Source organism: Psilocybe cubensis, chromosome 11, assembly GCF_017499595.1.
Source record: "Psilocybe cubensis strain MGC-MH-2018 chromosome 11, whole genome shotgun sequence".
NCBI lineage: Eukaryota > Fungi > Basidiomycota > Agaricomycetes > Agaricales > Agrocybaceae > Psilocybe > Psilocybe cubensis.
This window is the reverse complement of record NC_063009.1, coordinates 2,866,447-2,889,456: the sequence shown is the minus strand read 5'-3', so window position 1 is coordinate 2,889,456 and position 23,010 is coordinate 2,866,447. Positions and strand designations below refer to the sequence as shown.

At 47.7% G+C, this 23,010-nt stretch overlaps 5 protein-coding genes across 5 annotated transcripts; 2 read left to right on the top strand and 3 right to left on the bottom strand.

Annotated features, from left to right (window-relative positions):
• Positions 1–1,318: 1,318 nt before the first annotated feature.
• On the top strand, positions 1,319–2,935 carry JR316_0011980 (uncharacterized protein; the record flags this gene model as incomplete). The annotated part of the gene is made up of 3 exons (XM_047897621.1): positions 1,319–1,436; positions 1,497–1,616; positions 1,665–2,935. The coding sequence occupies 3 exons, from the start codon at positions 1,319–1,321 to the stop codon at positions 2,933–2,935; spliced, it is 1,509 nt and encodes a 502-aa protein (XP_047744030.1).
• Positions 2,936–3,945: 1,010 nt separating this feature from the next.
• Positions 3,946–4,713, bottom strand: JR316_0011979 (uncharacterized protein; the record flags this gene model as incomplete). The annotated part of the gene is made up of 4 exons (XM_047897620.1): positions 3,946–4,267; positions 4,323–4,397; positions 4,452–4,540; positions 4,606–4,713. The coding sequence occupies 4 exons, from the start codon at positions 4,711–4,713 to the stop codon at positions 3,946–3,948; spliced, it is 594 nt and encodes a 197-aa protein (XP_047744029.1).
• A 1,244-nt stretch (positions 4,714–5,957) lies between these two features.
• On the bottom strand, positions 5,958–9,251 carry JR316_0011978 (putative E3 ubiquitin protein ligase; the record flags this gene model as incomplete). The annotated part of the gene is made up of 11 exons (XM_047897619.1): positions 5,958–6,041; positions 6,137–6,233; positions 6,299–6,375; positions 6,454–6,589; positions 6,695–6,875; positions 7,013–7,145; positions 7,203–7,306; positions 7,417–7,556; positions 7,760–7,903; positions 8,100–8,471; positions 8,575–9,251. The coding sequence occupies 11 exons, from the start codon at positions 9,249–9,251 to the stop codon at positions 5,958–5,960; spliced, it is 2,145 nt and encodes a 714-aa protein (XP_047744028.1).
• Positions 9,252–10,638: 1,387 nt separating this feature from the next.
• Positions 10,639–13,038, bottom strand: JR316_0011977 (uncharacterized protein; the record flags this gene model as incomplete). Its single annotated transcript, XM_047897618.1, has 6 exons — positions 10,639–10,717; positions 10,784–10,793; positions 10,977–12,261; positions 12,314–12,470; positions 12,530–12,574; positions 12,863–13,038. The coding sequence occupies 6 exons, from the start codon at positions 13,036–13,038 to the stop codon at positions 10,639–10,641; spliced, it is 1,752 nt and encodes a 583-aa protein (XP_047744027.1).
• Positions 13,039–18,898: 5,860 nt separating this feature from the next.
• JR316_0011976 (uncharacterized protein) lies at positions 18,899–20,275 on the top strand (the record flags this gene model as incomplete). Its single annotated transcript, XM_047897617.1, has 4 exons — positions 18,899–18,958; positions 19,028–19,116; positions 19,178–19,252; positions 19,309–20,275. The coding sequence occupies 4 exons, from the start codon at positions 18,899–18,901 to the stop codon at positions 20,273–20,275; spliced, it is 1,191 nt and encodes a 396-aa protein (XP_047744026.1).
• Positions 20,276–23,010: the final 2,735 nt, after the last annotated feature.

Here is a 23,010-nt window from a genome sequence, read left to right as displayed (position 1 = left end):
AAAGTATACAGAGGCTGCGCAAGAGGCTGGCCGTGCAGGTATTAAAGCCTCTTTGCAGCGAAACCGAGTTACCATAATGATTACCCTTTAGAAACAGCGCCAGCCTGGTTTCAGGCCTTTAGCCAGAATTTTGACATATACAAGAGAGACACCACCGCCGCTCTCAGTACCCTGCAGTCGACAGTCAGCACCCTGCAGTCGACGGTCAGCACCCTACAGTCGACAGTAAGCACCCTGCAGTCGACAATACTAGCAATTCAGGTGAAGATGGAGCAGTCTGAAGCTGGGGTGCGTGTCTGTATTTACACCTGTAGAAAGTGCCCACTACTAATACATATTTTCTAGTCAATCGATCGACTTAATAAAAGTAGGGCATTGGCTGAAGCTGAAGATGTTTGAAGAAGGTTATGGTATTTAGTTATTGGGCCAGGCAAGGTCTGTGCACATTTCATGCCTGACTGAGTTTATTGGTGGTGTTTAGTATTATAAACGGGGTTAGGAAATGGTATTATCATGGTAGAAACATGTCCTTCATAATTTTAAAGATCGGTTTGAACTCCCTTTTGTCAGCCTATTTCAACATTAGACCATAATTAATATACATTTTATATAACAGCTCATTAGTATCTCTGATTTATGGAAAGCCACTGGTGAATATATCTTTGTCAAGCAATTGTATCTGGCACAATGGGATGGGTACTTTATAGTCATAACGGCGTCTTCTCAATTGAGTTATTGGCATAACATCGAGGTCTGATTGTTCTCTCTGGTTTTATTGACCCTGGGAAGGGCAGATGAAACATTTAATCACTCAAGTATTCAATTCTTCCTCCAAACAACTTGCTGCCTATAGTGTTATCATTCATACCTGTAAGTCCCCCTTGTCCGCTTGAATGTCAATCTTCTCCGCTCAACGCCGGGTTTATGACGCAATTTGCGGGTGGAACTGGACGTTGACCAGATAACTCAAACAGTAGCATTCGGTCCACCTGTGTGGAAGTTGAATTTAGGCCGTTAACTTGATCTTTCTCAGTTCAAGTTTTGCACGCTTTGTTTGCTGCCACCTTCGGCTGGGCCAACAACAGCCAATCTCTAATTTCTATGCTTATGGCAAAAACAGTATGGCCACTCCGCGCTTTGTCCAGAATTTACAAACATGTCGTTATACGAAAATGCCTTGGTTGGCCTACTCCAGAATATAAAATACCGTTCATGACAGGGATACTGCTGTATTGACTCATTTTATCTATCCATCCAACGGTAAATAAGCAACACACTTTAGGCGCCTACTCACGATTGTGAAAAGTAACAAATCACGATGACACCAGTAGCTCGATCACTCCCCTTTCTCCACCTCAACGAAGATATCCTGTTCTACATCTTTTCACTCAACGCAAATTCTGCAGATTCATTCATCCCTGGCCGCCCCCGCTTGGGTATGTCAAGCCTGGACCGTGCGTCTGCGCCATTGACTGTTACACGTAAGAGTTCTCAAGTATGCCATAAATGGCGTCGCTTGATTCTCTCATCTCCGACTCTCTGGGCCAACTCTCTGGATCTAGAATTGCTAGCAGGTGGGAATGATAACTGGCGCAATGAGGTTGTCAAAAGGACAGGCAACTGTCTGCTTACTGTGGTAGGCACAATTTCTAGAATTGTATCAGATAAGGAGTGTATGCGTGATTTCCTGGAAGTTTTCCTGGATGAAAACTGGGCGCGCATTCGTCGGCTGCTTATAAATGACTACTTCTATGATGCAGCTGATTGGGAAGAGCTCCTCCAAAGACCTGCACCAAACCTTGAGCAACTGTGTATTCAGGGAGATGTACCCTTTGAAGATATGGATGATGGGATATTATTCTCTGGCACTTCTCCCCGGGCTCTTCGTGAGGTTCAACTACGCTTCCGGCTTACAGTTGACCCAGCACATCCTTGGTACAACAACCTACGTCACTTTCATGATCTTTGCGTGGACAAATTTACTGCTTCACAGTTTCTACGTGGTCTGAAACTCCTACCGCATCTCGAAACATTAGGAATTACGAATACATTCTTCCATTATGAGGTCGACCAATCTTTAATTCCCGTCCAAATTCCAAACCTTTCCCGGCTCAGCATCACTGAGTCCAACGTCATGACAATAATTCTATTATTGAAATACATCGTTCCTGGACCACACTGTTCCTTGATTTTCAACGATTGGGATGAAAGTCGTGATTTATCTTCAGATATTGTTACAAACTTCCTGGATATTGGTGCTGCCTTGTCCACGTTTCTTCGACATCAGTCCTATCAGCATCGTACCTTCCCTAACTTTCATTACTACGAGATGAGTGATCACGGTCACTTCAACATACATGATGGGCGTCAATTCCTAGACATAACCTTGGAGGACATTAAGACCATTCTGTCCAACAACGGGAACAATTGGCCAGGATTTGTCGCACAGGTCAATGCTGCGTTATTATCTGGATTAGTGGATCCTATTTCGACGACTACAAAACTTCATTTGGCAGTACATCAGCTACCATCACCCAGCGATTCCATGCTCTCCTTTCTCAATCACTTCAAGAACGTGAACACTCTAGAAACCGACGCAAAGACCCTCCAAATCATCAGAGAAGCGGAACAAATTCACCAAGAAGGTAATCTTGGTAGTTTGAATCTTTTCCCATCTGTTTGCAATATTGTCGTACACGACTGGCAGCGCTACGAGCCGTTAGACTCACAGGAGATATACCAATTTGTTAGGTCTCGGAAGGATCACGCGATGCCCATCAAGAAAGTTTCCTTTGAGAGTCGCGACATTTCCATTATGTCAGTGGAGGAAGCTGCGTCATGGAGAGCATTAGCTAGTGAGCTTGATTTTGAAGTTGAATTTGAGTCTGGAGCCATCCATGATGACCTCGCCAACATATCTGATTCTGATATTTAAGGCCGAACAAGGCCTTAAGGGGGCTTTCCGGGGACTATGATAGTACATACTTTAACTCATTTCTTGTCTTTACTACTAGTTTGGTTAGAATTAGGTGATTCAATTGTTGAAATTTGTAACTTTGTGATAAATTCCGGCGTTTTTTGAATAAATCGTTTCGTACTGTTGTATATGATCATCCACATAAAACTGCTTCATGTCAAATTCGTACTTTGGACTTCTATCGATGGTGGTAGCAACGCGGGAGACAGCAAATGGTACCATATTTGACGGTGTGGAGGCGGAGGTGTGCGAGGGAGTATATGCTTACAATAGTGGATTTTTTGACGAGCTTTGTATTGACATGAAAGGACGGAGGGGTGAATTGACTGTGACTAGACCCTGCATTCGGATTGCGTGCGGTGTGCAATGTGCTGGCAAAAAGGTTAGTCAGTGATGATTTCGTTCAAGCTATCGTCGCATCTTCTCCCTTCGGATCATGCGTCGCCCTCAATACCATTCTTGTCTCTAGTATTAGCGTCCACCATTCCCGCTCGCTTCACTATCCCTGCGTATGACTAATCACAATCATTGGACGCAGACACAGTTTTCTCGTTAGATATATCTTTTCTATTTCCGAAACGTTTTCGGGGTGAAATATGGCAGGCAAATTGAGAAGTCGATCACGGTGATGGTTAGCTTTGGTTGTTGAGAATGATTTGAACAGTTTGTTTGTATGGTATCTGCATGGTAAAATCGTCCTCAATAGATGTTTATTAAAGAGAATTAGGCGAATTTATGACATGTTACACGTTTATTTGACGATGTAGTATCTTCTTTAATAACCTGAATAGTCACCAATTTTTAAGTTATCCTTCTTACTGTCATAAAACCTCCATGTTTCATGTGTCTGTTCTATCAAGATCAATAAACTTATGCTTGGATAAAGTAGTTACAGTCATTGTATTAAGAGATCTGATAATAGTAAAAGTACAGTATGTAAGTAAAAATAATGACAAAAGGTAAGAAGGTTAGCAATTGGCCCGAGCTCGCCTATCCTTTTCATGTTGGGCAGCTATCCATATGTCCAGCTCGTGAAGCGAAGGGAGACGGGCTATTGACGTCGATGAAGTGTCGGATGGCCGTGGCCATGCCCGAAACACGGAATACTGGTGATGTTGGGGATATGTGCTGCCGCGCTGCACAATATCCGGCTGCGAAATGGGGATTGTGGCGGCTCGCGGTGCCGGTACAAATTCTGGGTGCGCACTGCGCTTGTGGCGGTGTAGGCTTGATGGATCGCCACTGCCGTAGGGACAGTCATCGAAAGGACAATCGTCCTTTTCGTCGGTACTGTGGCATAAAATAATAAGAAGGGCTAGTGAAAATTTAATAGACGGGAACTTACTGCTTCGTCCTATAATGGACCCTTAGCCCGCACGACGTGTGCGATGCGAAAGGGCATTCAGGGCATTTGAAGTTTCTTTAACAATAAATGTAAGTAAATTCAGAAAAAATTGAATGAAAAAAGACTTACTTTGGCCCGTATCTTGCCATGTGTCGTTTCATATCCGACTGTCTGCTTAATACTTTCCCGCAATATATACATGGATCGCTTCGTCTTGGCTGAATGAAGACACAAGAGCCGTTAGTTGAGTGAACAAGTAAGAATTAATGTGTGAGTACGATACCTTTGGCGTCTGTTCATCCGTGTCCTCAATCGCCCAACTCGACGTTTCCCAAGTGACATTGCGCGATGTTTCCGGAGTGGCACGACGAGTATTTCTGGTAGCGGGCATATTGTGATAGTGTTGAGGGATTGGATAGAATGGAAGGTTTTGGATTTCTCGGGAGGAGGAGAGGTCGAATAACTTGGTCGATGACGCTCGATGATGGCAAAGCTTATAATGCAAAACATCCCCATCTCACTCCGAGGCTTATACAAAGCAGAAAAAAAAACTAGGTGGATTGGTTTCCCTTAAACCGATGGATATTACCCCAGAAGGCTGTTTTGAAGCAGACCTGCCGTACGAGGGAACATCAGGAGGCGCATATACCATACCGAGTATCGAAAAACTGTGTCTTGGCCAATCCTCCCATTGCCCCCGACATATTTACTGCGTTTGGAGGGTGCTAAATGTGAAGAATCAGAAGACGACTCATTTTACCGACACATGGTTGATTGGTCAGGGACCACATCCGACGAAGAGCAAAGGTCGTTTGTTTTTCTGTATTTGTCCGATGTCTGGGCCTTTGAATACCGAGTCCCCGAACCTGGTCCAGAGACAGCAGTCTGTCCCTAGTAGATTTAAATTTCAATCTACCCATTGCAATTCTTTACCATGCCGCCTTTCTCAACAGAATCTTTCACTACCGTACGTCATTAGGCTATCTTATTCTGGCTCAAGCTGGACGAACGACGAGTGAAAATTGCAAGGTACCACAGGCAATAAAAGACCCGCTGTTGGGACCCGAGACCGTCTACCGCTAATTCCCGTGAAACAAAGCATGCCAGTAGGAGAACAATGGCGTTGATGTGAGAGAAAACAAAGAAGCATCGAGAAAATTTCGAGTTGAGTGATTGGTCGGATAACATTGACGAAATTTGATTGGCTGGTTCATGTGAAGCATCGGAATCGATTGATACAAACCCCGCTTACCAGTGAAAAGCGGCTGCAATGGTATATACGACAGCCACTTTTTCACCGAGTAACCAGATGCAATACAGGACATGATGTGTAGTAATAGTGCAACAACTGAGAAAACAGCCGCGATACGAATGCAAAGGTAAGTAGTACAAAAAATGCAAGAAAAAAAAAGTATGATTATACGCCATCTAAAAATTACAAACTTGGTCACTGTGATCGACAACTCGATTCTCCCTCATCTAATTGCATTACGTCCTCCAATCACGAGTACTTCACCCTGCCGTCCCGATCCCCTAATCCAAAGACGATCATGCAGGGCATGTATGTACCACTCCCAAACAAACAAGAAAAGACGGAAAGAAAAACCTGTATCGCCAAATTACTCTCGGCGACGCTCACGACAAATCAAATCCAGCACCCGAATTAATCGCCTGGAGCAATTTCTCCCTCAACGTGCGCTCGCTGTCATACCTCGGGAGCTAAACAAAAACCAAACGCGTCAATCAGCATGCATTTTACATTTTAAATTTAAATTTTGAAAGCAGGAATGGCGTGGTGCGGAGACAAGACATACCTTGAGCAAATTCACACATGTACTTGATGTTGGCAGACGGTGTTGGTCCGATCCCGAGTCGCGAATGCAAAAGTTTGGATTGAGCTCTTTGAACCCGCTGTACAACGTACAAAAGATTCGGTCAGGGCCCGACGGAGTCTGAAAAGCAAGAAAAACACGTACAGCAACGGCGGCCGACTACAACTTGTCACGAACCGCAACAACGCCCTTCTCTGCTCCTGATCCAGCGAATTCACAACCTACACCCGCAAAGAAACCACAAAGTCAGTTCCAAAACCATCATGATCATCCAGAAATACAAGGTGGATGATACGCACATTCCAAAATGCGACGATAGTCGGATGATCATCGTCATATAACCCACCATAGTTCGTGTGCCGGCGCAGATCCACAAGATCAATAGGCGAATTAACACCCCCAATCAAAATCTGGACTTCCTGCTGGTTAAACATCCTACATTCCCACACACACACACACAATTCACAAAAAAAAAAAAATTCAGCAAACGACCTTCTGTTACAATACAACACAACACAGAAAAAAAAAAAAATAACGCACCTCAACCACCTCGCCTCAACAATCTCCATCAACCCTTCAAAGAACGCCTCGCTCTGCAGCCTTATCTGCTTATTCAGTCTGAAATGCGACACGAGGTAGATATACAACAGCCTATTCTCGCGCGTCACAGGCACATTGCTCCCGTTCGGGATGAGGTCGATCGATTTCGTGACGCCGAATTCTGAGTGGAGGGCGGGGTGGTGTGATGGATGGGATAGGGGTAGTTTACAGGGCGAGGTGAGGTGAGGGCGGAGAAGGCGGAGGGGAAGTGGATGAGTATATACGATGAGAGCGAGAGTGAGAAGAATACAAGCTTACCATCAATAGCAACCGTAAAATTCAACGCAAGCTCCTCTGGATCTCCAGTATAATGCTTAAGAAAGATAAGCCCATTATACAACTCCGGATCAAGCGACGCGAGATCATCCAGGAAGCTTTGTCTGCCTAACCACTGTAAGCCGGGAGAGGTCAACAACCTGAAACCTGAAACTCGAAAAAAAAAACGCACCTTGGCCAAGAAAAATCCAGCAAAAGCCACGTCTACCAATATACCCTCATACATCGCCTTGCCCAATATCCGGCCAATGAACCTGTACCAGTTCAAACTGTGCGCTAATTCGCCCAAAAATAAAAATAAAAATCAGAAAAAAAAAGGGGAGAGGCAAATGAGCCACAATCAACAAAACCCAACTTTGACAAGCGGGAATACGAAGAAAACTCACGTTCAGTAGCATACGCATGCGGATTAGGATACAGCTCATTCTTCTTATTCGCAAGCCACAGTCCACGGTCCGTATCGAATACTTCCTGACACAACGACGTGAAAAACTCTTTGAACACGCCTCCACCATCGATGCCCGCTCTGTGATACCAAGACCAAGGCCAAAACCGAAACCAAAAAATCCGAAATCGAAAACCGAAATCACAATCGAAACAAAGAATGCAGATATAGATACAAGTGCAAATGCAAGCGCAGATGCAGATGGAAATGGAAAGAGAAATAGACGTCAAATGCCATATGTCAGCGAACGCAATACTCAGAAATATGCAAGGAGAAATACGTACTCCTCCTGCCCGAACTGATCAATAAACGCAATCTCAACCGGCGCCTTCAAATCGACCTCTCCAAGCCTATCAAACCCATCCTGCGCAACCATACCCCTGCGCACCTGTACACGCGGTCGCGTCTGATATCCAAAATTTCCGTACCTGTGCAAGAACCAATTAATCATCAGCATCAGCATCAGCATCAGCATCGCCCCTCAAAAAAACACAGAAACAGAAACAACGGCACAAAAGGGAAACCCAAAACAGGAAACACAAAAAAGTAAGAAAAAAAAAAAAAAAAAAAAAAAAAAAAAAAACACAGAGAAAGGAGAAAAAACAGAAAAGAAAGAGAACGCACCGCTGCGCACCAAACCCAGCCCCACTCCCCCCCTCGCGCCTCCTCACAACATCATGCATCACAAACCCCCTAAAAATCGCAACGCGCACTTCAAACGGCACCGCGAACGGCACGTTGTTCAGCACACCCAGACGCGGGGAGAGGTTCGCGAGGTGGCGTTGTTGGCGTTTCATGTGGGATGTCGATGTCGACGTGGACAGTGCGGAGGACGATGGGGAGGATGAGGAGGAGAAGGAGGAGGTGAAAGGGAAGGGAGACCGTGAGGAGGATGGGAGACCGAGTCGCGTGTGTGAGTGTGCATGTGGATGCATAGGATGCGACGAAGACACCGCCGATCCCTCCGCTGCATCAAGCACATTCTGTTCTTCCAATCTACCAAAAACAAAGACAAAAAAGAAAAAAAAAAACATCAGCCATCCGCTCCACCCAAACAGAAAAATATTTAAAATAAAAAAAGGACCAAAAAAAAACTCACACAGCAGCCTCCACAAAAGCCCCCACACTCCCATAGCCCTCCATAATCCCCTGCACAAGCCAATGCCCCTCAGGCACGAACCGCCTCCTCGAGTCGCGCGCGTGTATCGCGAGTAAGCAGCGCGTCACTTTGTCGCGGACCGTTGTCCAGGTGCATGCGCAGCCGCTTGGGGGTGGTGGTGGGATTGAGATTTGGTGCGTCGATTGTGTGGGTTGTGTTGATTGCATGGAATTTGGATTTGAGGGAGATGGTGAGGGTGAGGACCACGTAGACACGAACGGCGAGACGAACGCGTTCGCATTCCCACTCCCTCCTCCACTCCCCCCTCTACTCCCACTAGACCCAGACGCAGACGAAGAACCAGAAGCAGAAGAAGAAGAAGAAGAAGCAGCCGCAGCCCCCGCAAAATCATCCGCGCGCCAATACATAACCACCGCAATATTCAACAGCTGCTTGCTAAACGACACAAGTTCGTCGAGCGTGAGCGGGTTTCGCGCGAGCTGCGTCTGTCCTTGTCCTTGTCCATATCCTTGTCCTTGTCCATATCCTTGTCCATATCCTTGTCCTGGCCCGTATCCATGTCCGGGTCTCTGACTATATTGGCGTCCGTAAGTGGATGATGATGATGACGATGACGATGAGGAGGAGGAGGACCCGAAAAATTCATCGTCGCCCATCGTAAGTAGCGCCTGTGTATAAAGATCCGCGAGGAAGAGGAGAGGTGGCCACGCGCGTGCGTTTTTCGGATCTGTATGGGTAATAGGTGCAAGTAAGATGTTCAGAATGTCAGAATCAAGTCAGCGACAAGATGTCAATGTCAAACTGGAATGTGAGCAGAAAGTCAAAAAAAAGAGAAATAAAGAGAAAAAAGAGAACCAAAAGAAAATGAAACGAATTAAAAGCAAAGATCAAAAAAATACAGAATGCACCACCACCGCGCACTCCATCCTATTCTATCCTATCCTATCCCCGTCCCCAATCACAGGCACACATCATCCACAACCACAACCAACAAGACCCCAGCCAGACGACGAGCACGACCACGACCACGGAAGAAAAAGCACAAGCAAAAGCGCACACACAAGCCCACAAACCCAGACAAACCATCCTCAAACTCCTCCCATTGTATCATGCAGAACGCAGAACCAGCCAACTCCAACTCCAACTCCAACCCGAACCCAAACACCAACTCGACTCCCAACCACTTCATCCAATCCAATTTCCATACTCAGCACCAGCACCAGCACGTCCACGTCCACGTCCGCATCTGCATCTGCGTTTGCTTCCGTTCCGCGTCCACGTCCACCTCGAATACCATGTCCTCTTTCTATTCTCCAGTCTCCAGTCCCAGTACCATCCACCTTTATACACAGTAGCGCGTCGCACATCGCGAGAATCCCAAATTCCCAAACTCCCAAACACATCGCACGAAGCACAACCACGAAGCACAACCACGAAGCATAGCCACGAACACGAAACACGAAACACGAACACGAACACCGACCCAACACCCAACACCAAAAACACCGTGTATCATCTCACATCCACCATCCACCATCCGACACACACACCTATGCACCAACGTCAAACACCGTGCACCAACAATATACCGCACATCGCAAATACGACCTCCACCTCCCACCTCCAACATACTGTCTCCACCTCCACCTCCACGGAGGGTTTCACAACGCTTCCCACTTCTCGCAGGACCACAGGACAACAGGTGCACATGCGGGCAAGCCGCACAAGCGCACAGGCGCCCCAAGGGCACATATTTCAAAACGCCCCTCGCACTTCGAAAGTCGCACTCGCGCGCTCGATCATAACACTTGATCCCAACCACCCCAACCACTTAAACCCACTTCATCTTAACCACATCGACCAATCACTTCAACCACTCCACCCACTTCAACCAACAACTTCAACCAACCATCCCAACCAACCACCTCAACCACTCCAACCAACCACTTCAACCACTCCAACCATCCCAACCACTCCAACCACCTCAACCACTTCAACCAACCACACCAACCCACCCCTAACACTTCACCCACCCCTAACAATTCAACCGCCCATTACCGCAGACGCATCAGAATCAGAGGCACAGAATAGCACAACCGTCTCCTCGTATTCCGTACTCCTCCTTTCAAATGTCCCACCAAAAACAAAGAAGGATCAACCAACCAAACAAACCACAGAAAAAACACACAGAGAACTCCCTCCAAAAAAAAAAAAAAAAAAAACAAAGCAAAACGAAAAACCGAAAAAAAAAGACAACCAAGAGATCCCAAACCCAAACCCAAACCCAAACTCCAGAAAAACATCCCACCTAAAAAACTCCCCCCCCCCCCCCCCAAAAAAAAAAAAAAAAAAACCCAACCAAAAAAACCAAAAAAACTCACCCAACAAAACACCAACCCCGCCTTCCTCCCTCCCCAACACAGATCCGCGTACCAAATCCCTGTATAGAGCTCTCACAATCCCTCCCGCTCCCCCTCCCCCTCCCCCTGTTCCTCCAGCTGCTAGGACAGCGCTGAGGACACGTTCTTCCACATCTCCACCCGCACCCGCACCCGCACCCGCACCTACACCCGTCCCACCACCCACACCCCTCTCCCTCTCTCCATCTTTATCTTTACCCCCACCCCCACCATACACAACCCCACCAAAAGCATTCCCCAACGCAAACAAAAACTCCACCACCCCCTCAAACAGCGCCCGTTTCGCATACGTTACGCCCAGCAAGGTCGTAAGATGTGAAGGTGCGCGGAGGTTGAGGAGGCGTTTTGATGTTTTGGTGTCTATTATTATCGGTTTTGGTGGTGCGGTTGAGGTTGAGGGTGAAGGAGTATCGTGTTCGTGTTGGGGTGTGAAGGAGGATACGACTGTTACGCGCGTAGGCTGTGGAATGGCAGAGGGAGAGCGAGCATCGCGCGATGCGCTCCGACTGCGCTGTTCGTCTCCGTCTCCACCAGCACTACCACCTTTCACCTTCCTCCTCTTACTCGCTTTGCCCTTCTCCTTCCCCACCTCCGTCTCCTTCTCCTTGCTACCCTCCCCACTCCCACCCTCTCCACCCGCCCCACCACCCCCATCCTCACTCAACACCAACCCCACCGGAAACGCCCCCAACAACCCCGTCTCGAGCGCAAGATACGTCCTCATCGCAAGCGGCGGGAGCGCTTTATAGTTGGGCGCAACGAACGTGTAGAGTGTAGCTGCGAGATGTACTTTGGCTTCTACGCTTAAAGGACGGATCGGGTGTATACCCGTGCTCGTGCTCTCAGCGGGCTCTACCTGTGAACGGGACGCGGACTGGGATTGAGAGAGAGGAGGGGAAGAGGAGAGGGAAGGCGAAGGCGAAGGGGCAAGGACAACCCCCAGAAGCGGATCGAGCGCATCGAGTCTAGCGAGCGGCAGACTGTGCACGAAGCGCGCAAGCAAATCAAGCGGGAGCCGGTTCGGGAGGAGCGGGATGGTGAGTATGGAAGCGAAGATGGAGGCAAGTATGTACGCGTGTTGCAGTTCCTGTTCCCCACATTGTCTCGATTCGGATGTAGCTGTGGATGACGTAGTTGTAGTTTTCTGTTGCGTTTGCGTAGATGGGGGAGCGGGGAAAGTCGAGAGCGGAATAGTCACGAGCTCAAGAAGTGCAGGAAGACTCGGCGAGTTTTTCGCCGACACAGGCTACCAACAAAGTCAATATACAAAATAAAAAAAATACGCATTACAGACTTACAATGTTAGCTATTGCGCGCCCGAGGAACGGATAGAATCCGTGGTCGATGAGATACCCCGTAAGCGTTCTACACACCTCCGCCGCCTTGTCGGTCTGAGTAACAGACGGCGCAAGCAGCATGTTCAGCACCTGGAGATACACCCGCGCATTATCCGATCTACACCACCACCACCATCAACACCAACGCACCAACGCACAAAGAAAAAAACCACATACCGCGGCGAATCCGCGACCTCTCTCAAGAGCAGCACCGCAAGCTGTCTGATCAGCACGATCCAGCTCCGCGCGTCTCCGCTATCCGCCTGCAACGCCGGAGCCCAAAGCGCCTGTACACCGCGGCGGACCGTCTCAGCGCACCATCGACCCAACACCTCTTCGTCGCGGCCGAGAATCACAACTCCCCTCAAAGCTCTCAACACACTCTTCGTCCCATCTCCCTCCCCCTCCCCAACCCCCTCTCCATCTACATCCATACTCTCCCCATCCCCCTCCCCCTCCGCAACCAACCACGCCCTGACCCCCCTCCTCACCTCCCTCCTCCCGACCCACCCCCGCCAAACAGCCTGAACCCTCACAGCCGCCGCCTCCCTCCGCTTCGCCTCCCGCCGCGCCTGCCGCTCAGCCTGCACCCGCGAGAAGATGTCCGCCGCGCTTGAGGAGGAGAGCGCGCCGCTTCCGCCCAGGTTGATCTTGCGCTTGTGTTCGTCGCCGAATGCTGGGATCATGCTGGATGTGGATGTGTGCGTGTGTATGTGTGGTGTGCGTGCGTATGCGTTCTTCGCTCCGTCAGATATCGTCTAAATTGCAACTGTCGAGTGTCGAAGTCTATCCGCCTACCAACCAAGTAACACAGCAGAGAACACGATCGATGATACGAGATACCAAACCAGACCGATTCAAAGCAGAGAAGAAAGAAACAAAGAAACAAAGAAATCGAAAAAAGCAGAGTAAGCCAACAGACAACCCGGACTGACGACTGCGTAAGCCTCCCCCTTCTCTTCTCCGGGTGTCGGGTGATGGGGTCTGACGTCACGTGTAAGTAATTTATCTAATCTTATCTCTGTTCCTTCAAGTAATTCTTTGATGAAGGCTGACGCGGCTTTCTATCTTACTAATACTAATAGTAATACTAAGGCGGTTTGTCAACGCCGTCGCCGAGGGAAGGGAAGGGAAGGGAAGGGAAAGGAAGGGCGTAGAAAACACTAGAAAATCCAAGTCTACAGCTAACTACACCTAGTAATAGTATGATCACAGTCGAGTCGACACCCAATACACAGACTCGGACAGCCGACATCCTCCACAACAATACACTACAATACAATTCAACTCAATTCAAGCAACTCACCCTAAATGCAAAATATCTTGCATACATAATACACATTGTACGCCCCAATCTGCGATCATCGTTTAATTAAATCACGCTACACGTGTGCATGTACCAGTAACTATTCCAACTGCACCGCACCACTGACCACTGACTGACCACTCCAACTCCAAGTCCAGATTTGACGATGACTCGGAAGATAATCGATAAACCTTTCCATTGCCACCTTCAAACTTGACAGCAACAGCTTAAATTTTCAAGAACCTAACAGTCCAACACTCACCTCAATCTCAATTTCTCTATCCTGATTCATCTCCCAGGACTTCTTCATGATCACCAACACACATTCCTCGCTTTAACTTCTTCTCACTATCTCAAAAAATCCACAATTACCTATTCAAATTGACGTGCGATTCAAATTACCAAGTGATTGCAATCGCAATTGCATGTGCACAGCTTTCCGGGTCTTCCATTGACAAAGTCCGGACTGGATACACGCGCCTTTCGCTCGCTTCTAGTTCTAGTTCTACTAGCAGATCATCGTACGGTTGGTTGGTTGGTTGACGAGACACCTCAGATCTCCAGTCTAACTTGAAGTTCTAATCGCGTATTTTTGACATTGGGATCCGAGTCCGCATATGCAATACAGCTTTCCTATCTATCTCTCTTCTGCATACCCATAAAATTTCAATTTCAATTTCATCGTCACACTCAGAGTCGCAGCTCCATAATTTCTTTCCGCGCCGTATATCATGATGTATATTCCCACTCTGAATCCTCTGTTTAATTATTTGTTCACTAGGCACGCTACCTTGTCAATTCGTGAACAACGCGTCGCTCTCGCTCTCGCTCACGCCGACCATTTACACGATAACAAGACTTGATTGAAGCTTGAAGTAGAACATAGTATAGTATAATATAACCATCATGCCAAATCCAATGTTCTTTCCATCAACCACACTGCTACATCAATCGAGCGCTTATTGCCCGTAAGCCGGGACGGACGCGAAAAAAAAAAAAAAAAAAACATACGGGGACCAGATGGAATTTATACTGTCACAGCTATGTTCAGCGGTGCCCAAGACCCCAGGTGTAACCCTTAATTACAAAATCCACAAATCGAAGCTCATTCAGACCTGATCTGCCTCGTCAACCCTATCATCGTCGATATCCTCATAACTTACATTCAATGCATGTAAAATCGGTTTTAATTACATTACCTTGAGAATCTAGTACCTCTATTCGGGAGGGACAGTTGATCTTTAACCCACATGTACAGTAAGACCATGCATGATCACCGGCTTCCATGATCCGCTCAACCGCTCCTTCAATTCTGATCGAGCGGGGATTGTACATGCCGGATGCCAATCCACGTATACTAGTACAACCCAAAAACGACCACTGACCTACCCACCGGAGCGTTCACAAACGCACTAGGTGGCCAACTTGTCAGAAGTCTTTCGATTGCTACACCACCACCACCACCACCAGCATGATCATGATGCAACCACAAGTGCCCCGGAATATGGAGTCAAGGATAATTCGAAGCTGCAGAGCGTCTAAACGCCGGAACCAAATCCTTGCATACTAAAATCCCAATGAACACAATGTCCCAGCTGGTCAGACATAAAAGCATATATAAGCCGTTCAACAGGGTATTTGGTAGAAAGACAGCATCCCAAACAACACCCGCATTTTCAACCCATTTTCTCCTGCGCACTTGCGCTGTCTTCATCTGCAAAATTGTGTCCTTCGCCGCACATTTTGAACCTATCTGGACCTTCCCGCCCCAATTGTCGCTAGGGTACGCAGCACAACCACCAAAAACGACCGTTCTACTAACCAATGACCTGCCTAGTATCAGAGGAGGATCCACAACACCCGGACAAATCGTCAGCTTCGTCAGCGACACCCTAATCCCAAGCTTCCGCCTCACCAGCTCCTTCACCGTCTCCGGCCGGCTCCGGGCTGCCAGCACATCCGATTTGCCGGTGCACGTTCCCGACGATCGAGAGCGCGGACGTCGCGACCTCGCTGTTCAACATCGCGCTCGAACCCAGCACCATGCGCCTTTACTTCGCGTACATGGTCAGCACATCACGACGCGTCAAAGTCCGTCGAGAGCCAGATCAACGCCTTCGGGCCCAACGCTGACATCCACCTCGCGCTGGTCTGAATCAAGTCTGGGAACCATATCACGCTCTTCGTCGATGGTTCTGTTGTGTTCACTCATATCATGCAAGAGGAGATTTATGATGTCCCCGCGGCAAGTCGCTATTTGGTGTTGTTTCCGTGCTTGATTATAATAACAGCTTAAACCAGAAATCTATTACCAGGACCCGGGAAGCTCCCCTAGAGGACTGTCCGCTTTTTTGCCCGATTTTGGCCCTCAAATCCACATTCTTTTGGGCCTCAAATCCGCAAAAGCGGACAATGATATTTAGACCTTCCTAATTGGGAAATTTTTTCTCCCCGCGGGGCCTGAAAATTGATTGCGGCCTCGGATAATGCCGGAGTCACGCTTTCAAGTGTTTTACTGGCAAAATGCCATTGTTGGTGCCTAATTGGACCCAAAAAAGCTCTTTTAGGGCACGGTTTCCCATGGACGACGTGATGGAAATTTTTTTGAAAAAATCTTGTCCAATTGGCCCTAAAATCCGCAAAAAGCGGATAATGCTTGGGTCAAAATGCCCTCAAATCCGCCAAAAGTAGGACAATGATTTGGCCAAATTTTGGCCCTCAAATCCGCAAAAAGCGGACAGACCTCTAGGGGAGCTTCCCGGGTCCTCTATTACCTTGGGACGGGCAAAATACGCCAAAGTCGACCAGGCTGAGTGGAACGGTACAATCAACAAGGTGAAATTATTTGACAGAGCATTAACCCTTGTGAGTGAGCCTCATTAAATTATCATGTCTCTGTTGAAGATGGGTAAAGGCTGAAGTAAGTTGAAGTGTTGGCCGCGCGAAGTGCATAGGGCATAGTGCATCATTAAGACCCATTGTAGTTCCCATATCAGCACTTTAAATTGTCAAAGTTTCTTCCTTCAACCTTGCTATCGTTGTTCACTGCTTAAAAAATAAATAACAATGTCAGCTCTTTCTCTCTTCTTTGACTCCCTACGCACCTGTGAGTTCAGCCTGCACGCACCACGTGGCTATGACATGGGCGTTGGACGAGGACGCAGCAGTAGGTTGATCTTGCGCTTGTACTCGTTGCCAAAACCGAGGGATCATACTTCATGCATGCATGTGTATTTTGCTGAGCACGCGTGTATGTGTGCCGCTACTCCAGAGAAGTAACGAAATAAGGATTTGTCACTTGCTATCCGCACAATCATTCAATATTCAAACGTTCAATGGTACCCTCATCACTTCCCTTTATCTTTCAGATGAGATTATCCCTTTCAACCGCCCACCTCTAATTGCCATTTCCACTTCCCACTCTAAAATAGTAAAAAAAATGACAAAGAAGGTTTTTGTCATCTCATATTTCGCGTCCTCATATCGTCAAATCGTCAAATCGTTCATTTTCATTCATTCGGTTCTACCTACCTGGACAAAACGACACATACGTCGTCCGCACAAAGACTCTTTACCGCGCTCGGTACACGTACCAGTCATAAAAATTTCACAGACGAAAACACGTCCTCCTTTGTCATTTGTCATTTGTTCTTTGTTTCTCTCCGTCCTTATACCGCTCCAGAAAGACATTTCGAATACAACAAATACCCCTTCACATCACACACACACACACACACACACAGTCAGCCTGTTCGTATCCATTCAAATCCCAACACCAACACCCAAAGTAAGGAGCCCATTTAACAGACCACTCTTCCTCGTCAACAATCTGCCAACTCGCTCAAAACCCAGCTCACTCCTCGCGGACCTCCACACAAGCCACCAAGTGCTCTCCCCTATCCCACAAACACCCACCAAAACCCACACCACCGCTCATCCACTACATTCCTCACACCCACACACACGCGTGCGCGCGTTCAATGTCTCATCCCCGTCCCCTCCAAATCGCACCGCCTCCGAGCCACCCGTGCTCAGAGTCCCGGCCTTCTGCAACAACAATTGATACACACTCAGAGCCTCCATCCTCGATTCACCCCAAAGGAGTTCAGAACCGGCAGGATGCAGCCCAAAGCGTGAGCCACATGCGCTGCGAAGGGTACGCAGGACCCGTACACACCGCCGCGTCGTGTCCCATAAACCAAATGGTAGATACTGTACTGTATCAGCTATCAATAATCACCATAGGAGGTCAGATCCAATTCATGACTCGTCAGAGCCAGAGCAGGGCGCAGACGCGCCCCTTCTAGATCTCATCCTCCGTGAATGATAGTTTGTACCGCGCCCATCCACCGTGCCCAGAACCCACTTCCAAACGCCTGGATAGCATTCCCAAAGCCGCATCCAACACCGTGCATATCGCCCAATCCCACACCGACAACACAACCAATCACGATCATACCGTTCATCGCTGAAAGCGACTGGCGTCCCGGTCCCTTTCACTCACTGATCTGGGTGTTGCTGGGCCCGGGCAGTGCATCTGCAGGGGGACGAGTGCCCTTGTGCGGCATTGATGCGCTATTCTCGATTGCTCGATGCCTTGTCGGAAGGCGCAGCACGTTTAGAGCTTCAGGACTGTTATGTCAGTAGGTCGGTGGTATGGTCCAAGCTCCAAGGCGTGGGTGATGGCGTTATCAAAGGGGTGTTTGTCTCCGCTTGGTGGTATGTCCCTTTCAAACTCCGCTTTAATATGCCTAAATGCGAAATCGTAACAGGACCAGACCAAACAAAATCCAACAAACACACCTTCCATAACAGTCCATTAATTCTCCATGCCACTCCCTCTCAACCCTCCGCGCCACACAAACGTCCATGCGTCGAAGCATATGACCCACCTCCCAGTTCTTCACCTCATCACCTTCCAAACGCAGTAAAAACCACACCGTCAAAGCGCGGATTGGTCGACGGCATGGTTTTTAGTTACTCTGTACGGCGTCTACGGCCTGCGCTGTTTCCTCCCCTGGCAAGTCTGCTTCAACCCGTCCTTCTATGGTAATTGAGCTGGTGTTAAGCGAAACCAATCCACCTAGTTTTTTTTCTGTATAAGTTTCTGCGCGATGGGGGGACATTTACAGAGCAAATTAGCTACTATCAAGCTTCGTGGATCAAGTCGTTCGACCTATCCCTCCCCGGACAGTCCAAACCCTCCCCCATCACCCTACTAAATTCAACACCACCGCATCATGCCTGCCACCAGAAGTCGAACTGCGCGACGTGCCACACGCGGCGGAAAGAAGTCAAAGGTATTATCATCACGTGTTTTCTCCATATTATCCACCGAGCTAATTGTTCTTGCGTCTGTCTTTTTTCAGACGGGACTTAGCGACCCATGCATAAAGTGCGGAAAGGTACTCAGCAGACAATCTGATATGGACCGGCACATGCTGACCCATGGAGAAAAGTAATTGTTTTTTTGCCTCTTTTCTTTGTTTATTTGGCTTATATTTTTTTTTTTGTTTAAGGGTGTTTAAGTGCACAGAATGCACTTTTGAGACACGCTCAGCTTGCGCGCTCAAGGTTCACATCAGATCACAACAGTAAGCTATCTTCTCCCATTCCAAAATCCATCTCATTCTCACCAACTTCGTTACAGCACGGACGAAAAGGACCTCTGTCCTTTCGACGACTGTCTATTCGCCACTGCGGATCCATCGCTGATGAGCCGCCACAAGCGTAGTGTACACCCGGAGTTTGTGCCCGCGCGGCGCGCACGTACGATTCCCATTGGCCAGGTCGCTCCAGCACCTAGGAGCGATGAGACATCTCCAGGTCCCTCACGCTCCACGTACCGTCGAAGGTCGACGAGACGGAAGGCCGCCAGGCCTATCGACACCCTCACCGACCTCTCCGTACATACTTCCCTCCCAGTCCTCGATGCCGGCTCTCCAAAATCTTCGTCCTCCTTCTACCCCAACATTCCGTCGTCTTCCACTCCGTCGTCTTCTAAAGCGAGAGCGAGTGATGTTCCAGCGCAGGAGATGTTCCCCGTGCCTTATGCAAGCCACGAGGAGATGAGCGGGCCTATGCTCCCGTATAACATCTACGAAGAGCAAGTTCCATATCAAAGCACGAACCCATTCACCCACTACATCTACCAACCATTCCCGGGCGAGCTTACTGCAGACCAGGCTTGCTATTCCAAACAACCTCAGTATCCAAACACAACCCCATTCAGCCAGTTCAGCTACCAAACTCACCCCGGATACGAAGCCATCGGATTCCCAGCCCAGTCCGCCTCAAATCAGGATTTCAACTCCTTCATCTTCCCACCTCTACACTCCGAGGACGTCGATCTTACTTCGGCAGCAAATGGGGGTCTTTCCATCGACCCATCATTACTGGCTGTTGACGAGTATCTTCAAGCTGCATCCATGTTCAACGCTTTGGAGGAGACGTCGCCGTTTAACAAGGGATGGTGTTCTGAGGTGCCGTACTTGGGATCTTGGGCTGATTCAATACAACTTCCTTTGGTACCTAGCGGAAACGTTGCGGGGTTCGGTTCGCTGGATGGTCCCTCCTTCTTGCGTTCGATGGATGGATTTAATTCTCAGTCTTGGTGACCAGCTTCGTCCCTTATTTGTGTGATATCTTTATTATAATCTTTATTCTCTCTTTTCCTATCCACCACTGTACATACCACTATTCATTTTCTTCATTCATATTTCGTTCATCCATCAGTACATTGTATTACTATCATATCATTATTTATCTCTTCTACACCTACCCTGCTTTTTAGAGCTCTGTATCATAGATCATGCAATATACATGGCTTTTACGGCCTTTGGAAACATATAACACTCCATTGAAGACTATTTCTATCAATGAACGGTACAAATTGAGGACCTATCATATAGTACCCTTGAATAGAGTACAGCGCCCAAGCCATTCCAACCTTAAAGTGGAGACAACCAGACTGAAGGTTACCAAAAACAAGCCGCTCACAACCCAAACTAAGGCAGATATAGTCAACAGGCGAACTTGGTAAACTCGGATTCGATTCTCACATAGATCGACCCAGGTTCCATTAGCCAAGAAGTTGTTTGTTTAACGTCCACAGCCGTTATTAGGTGGATTCTATCCCAACGCCAGAGGGAGATGGCAGAGCGCAGGAGTGCAAAGGCAGAGACGGGCGAAGTCCACCTGCGCTGAGAAAAATACAATTACACACACATTTTTATTGTGAAGAAAGACAGATACCAGAAACTGACAAAATATCAAGAATTTCGGAGGCGCCACACCAGTGAATGCGTACGGAGGCAAATAAGTGCGCTAAAGTGTGTCACGCATAGTTAGAGCGTTTGAACGATTTGAGTCCATCACCGTCACAAGCAGATAAAATTTACAGGCCTCTTGAAGCAGTGGTGATTCAGTTTAGTGGAAATGCAAGTAAAGAGCGGTAGGACAGCCGGGTGAGTCAGACGGTGCGGTGTCGAAAACGTGCATTGGGTGCACATCATCTATTATCACCATCACCTCACCCACACCCCACACACTACTATCGCGTCGTAAGACTAACAGTAAAGCCCCAAACAGCCTTGCCCAAAAAGACAAGGAATAGCATTGTAAACGGCGGAAGAGACTGGTGGTTAGCGCATAAAATGTCGCCGTAATGATACACAACACCTGAGGCATAAACGCGCATTTGTTCCTGCATCACTTTGCGTGTTAGTTGTTGGTTGATAGAAGCAACATTCGCTGGCGTGAAAAAGGATGGTGACTGAGACGGGAACGGTACAAATACAAGCCCCAGTAATACTGTTTCGAGGGCAGGCTGCCTCAGTATTGGAAGGCAGTGCAGGGCGACCGAGGAGGACGAAAAAGACGCAGCCAGATATAGAATGGCAGGAATCAACAGATATATCGAATTGTGTAGAGAAGAACACCTTTTCCACGTACCTCGACTAGACCCACATCACACGACAGGCTACCGTCCATCGATTAACCCCTAAAGGTGCCCATATTCCCATACATGTTCAGCACAACTTGAAACCTTGGGTTCATGGCCTGAAATCCCATGCGAGCATAATTAGTGGAGTGAAATCTTGTTGTTGTTTTTTGTTAGGGGTGTGGTCAAGGGAACCCACCGGCCTTCAAAATCGGACACGACGTTGGTTCAGTGTGACGTAGAATTCGGACGGAGATTGTAATTCGGATCGTACAAGCCGAAAACACCCGATTCGTCTGGTGTCAGCTGGACCAAACGCATTCTCAAGCGTTGGGAGTTAAGTTTCTGTGTGATGTACGGAGAATTACGACTGTCATCAGATTTCAGATATTGTGAATGGACTGTCAGCTGATTGCACGATTAACCCGTTGCTCGATTAGAAATGAATTGTTCCAACGACTAACTTTCCAATGATGATTATGTCCTGTAATAATAGTATCTCTTCAGCAGAAGAATTGGTTATTGTCATTGCTTTGTGAGACAGAGCTTCCTGGGAACATGGTTCTGCTCCGGTATAAGTCATGTAACCGAGGAAGAAGTTATACGGTAGTGGGTTCTGCACGGGTGATATAGCCGTCGGTTTTCATATGATACAGACAATGAGGAGGTTTTATAGGTGTCAGAGTATCAAAATCCATGCTGATAAAGGATCGCAGCAGTGCATTATGCATCCTCCTCTCGACCCATTACTGTCGCGATGCGTATATCACGCCTTTGTGTAACAGATTATCACAATATGCCTGCAGAAACCTCATATTCTGTTCTATTATCTGTCTATCGCTACATCCCTCTATTTGGAGCTGCCTAGTTTGCCGCATTAGATCTCTCAGCCTATGGTCATATTTGCCGAAGATATTCATGGCAGAGAATGGGTATCGTTGCCATGTTTTCTCAAAAATCTCCATTCAACTAATTGTTAATATTTGTGGATCCTTTCCATGGACAATGGCAGCGCAGCGTGTGATAGGATGAATACAGTACGCAAGCACCATCATATCTACACATTATCAATTCTTCTCAGTTAACCACCTTACTCATCGCAGCATCAAACACCCACTCAAGTGTGCCTACAGCAGCTGTAAAATGATGCGAGTAAATATTCAAAATGTGCACCGGTACTCGGTGACAAGTATGGGTTTTCCACCTCAAAAGAAGGTAAGATATTGCCTTTCCTTGAACCAATGGAGCTGGCACTAATCATATTGTCGCATTTTAGGCTTCGCATTACCCTCAGTGAAATACTGCTAGAATTCCATCCCACGAAAAAATGGAGAATTATCTTGCAAGATTCAAATATGTTTCCGGCTCACAGTTGGTCCATTTCATCCTTGGTACAGCAACCTCCGTCTA